The sequence below is a fragment of the Saprolegnia diclina genome (genome assembly GCF_000281045.1).
Source record: "Saprolegnia diclina VS20 unplaced genomic scaffold supercont1.39, whole genome shotgun sequence".
In the NCBI taxonomy this organism is placed as follows: domain Eukaryota; phylum Oomycota; class Saprolegniomycetes; order Saprolegniales; family Saprolegniaceae; genus Saprolegnia; species Saprolegnia diclina.
Window position 1 is genome coordinate 575,471 of NW_008246106.1, and position 1,046 is coordinate 576,516.

General features: G+C 66.1%; 1 protein-coding gene across 1 annotated transcript; it reads right to left on the reverse strand.

Annotated features, from left to right (window-relative positions):
• Positions 1 to 48: 48 nt before the first annotated feature.
• On the reverse strand, positions 49 to 734 carry SDRG_11176 (hypothetical protein). Its single transcript, XM_008617205.1, has one exon. It carries the CDS (start codon positions 728 to 730, stop codon positions 50 to 52), a length of 681 nt encoding a protein of 226 aa, XP_008615427.1. The 5' UTR covers positions 731 to 734; the 3' UTR covers position 49.
• Between the last annotated feature and the right edge of the window lie 312 nt (positions 735 to 1,046).

Below are 1,046 nucleotides of genomic sequence, written 5' to 3' on the forward strand. Positions count from 1 at the left end.
CCTTGTCTTCCTTGAGCTTCTCGTCCTTGTGCGACCGCCGGGGTAGCTCCTACCGGCGGTCTCGCCCAAAAACCGGCGCATCCGGGTTGCCGGTGACGGGAAACTGCGCAGGCGACGGGTGCAGGTGTGTTGTCTGGGCGACTGGCGCGCGGAAGGCCCAGCTGCCCTCGCCGGCGCTCTGGTCGTTCGTGCTCGCGGACGTCGTCGTCGTGTCGGGCCCAGCGGCGTTTCTCAGGGCGTCTTGTCGTGGTCTTCCGGATCGCAGTAGCTCGTCGACGGCCATGGCGCTCTTCTTAAAGGGTTCCCACGCAGCCGTGATCGGTCCGTCCATGCTGGCGGCGACCATGCGAATGTCTGGATCCGTAAGTCCATCGCGTGCCTTCTCGATCATGAACTCTTCGTCTTCGCTGCGGCCTGCCACCCGGGCGACGTCGGCGACCCGTTGCAGATACTCGTCGACGCGCTCGTACCCATCGAGGGCGCTGCCACCTTGCTCGACGTTTTCAAACAGGCGGCCCCGCGCGGACCGCCCGCCGATGAAGCGCTTGTAGAAGAGCGCCTCGAGCGCGTCGAGGTCGTCGTTCGTAAGACGCGTGCGGCTCCAGTTGTTCTCGTCGATAGCCCATTGTAGCCATTGCTGCTCCTTGTCCTTGAGCGACGCGGCAAGGACGCGTAGGCATGTCGTGGCCGTCCCGTCGTACATCATGGCGCGGGCCCTGACGGCTCGCATGTGCGCAATGGGGTGCACCGGCCCTCCTTCACTGAAGAACGGAACGGGGTCAAGTCGTATCGAGGCGAGCCGGCAGCGGTCATCGTCCCGGCGCTCGGACGCCAACGACATTGCTTGCGCCTCGACGATCCTCATCAGGCGCGCGTTCTGGTCCGTGAGAGTCCTGCGGACCTGGTCGGCGCTCGCCGCTTGCTCTTCCACGTGTCGGCACAGCTTCGCGGCTGGCCCGAGGTACCGCCATCGGTCACAGGCTGGGAACTCGGCGCGCGTCGACGGGGACGGCACATATGCCTCGGGGTCTCTTGGGGACGGCGCG

What these genes read in the sequence shown, in the direction of transcription:
- SDRG_11176 (XM_008617205.1), bottom strand. Translation starts at nt 730, where the DNA reads ATGCGAGCCGTCAGGGCCCGCGCCATGATGTACGACGGGACGGCCACG.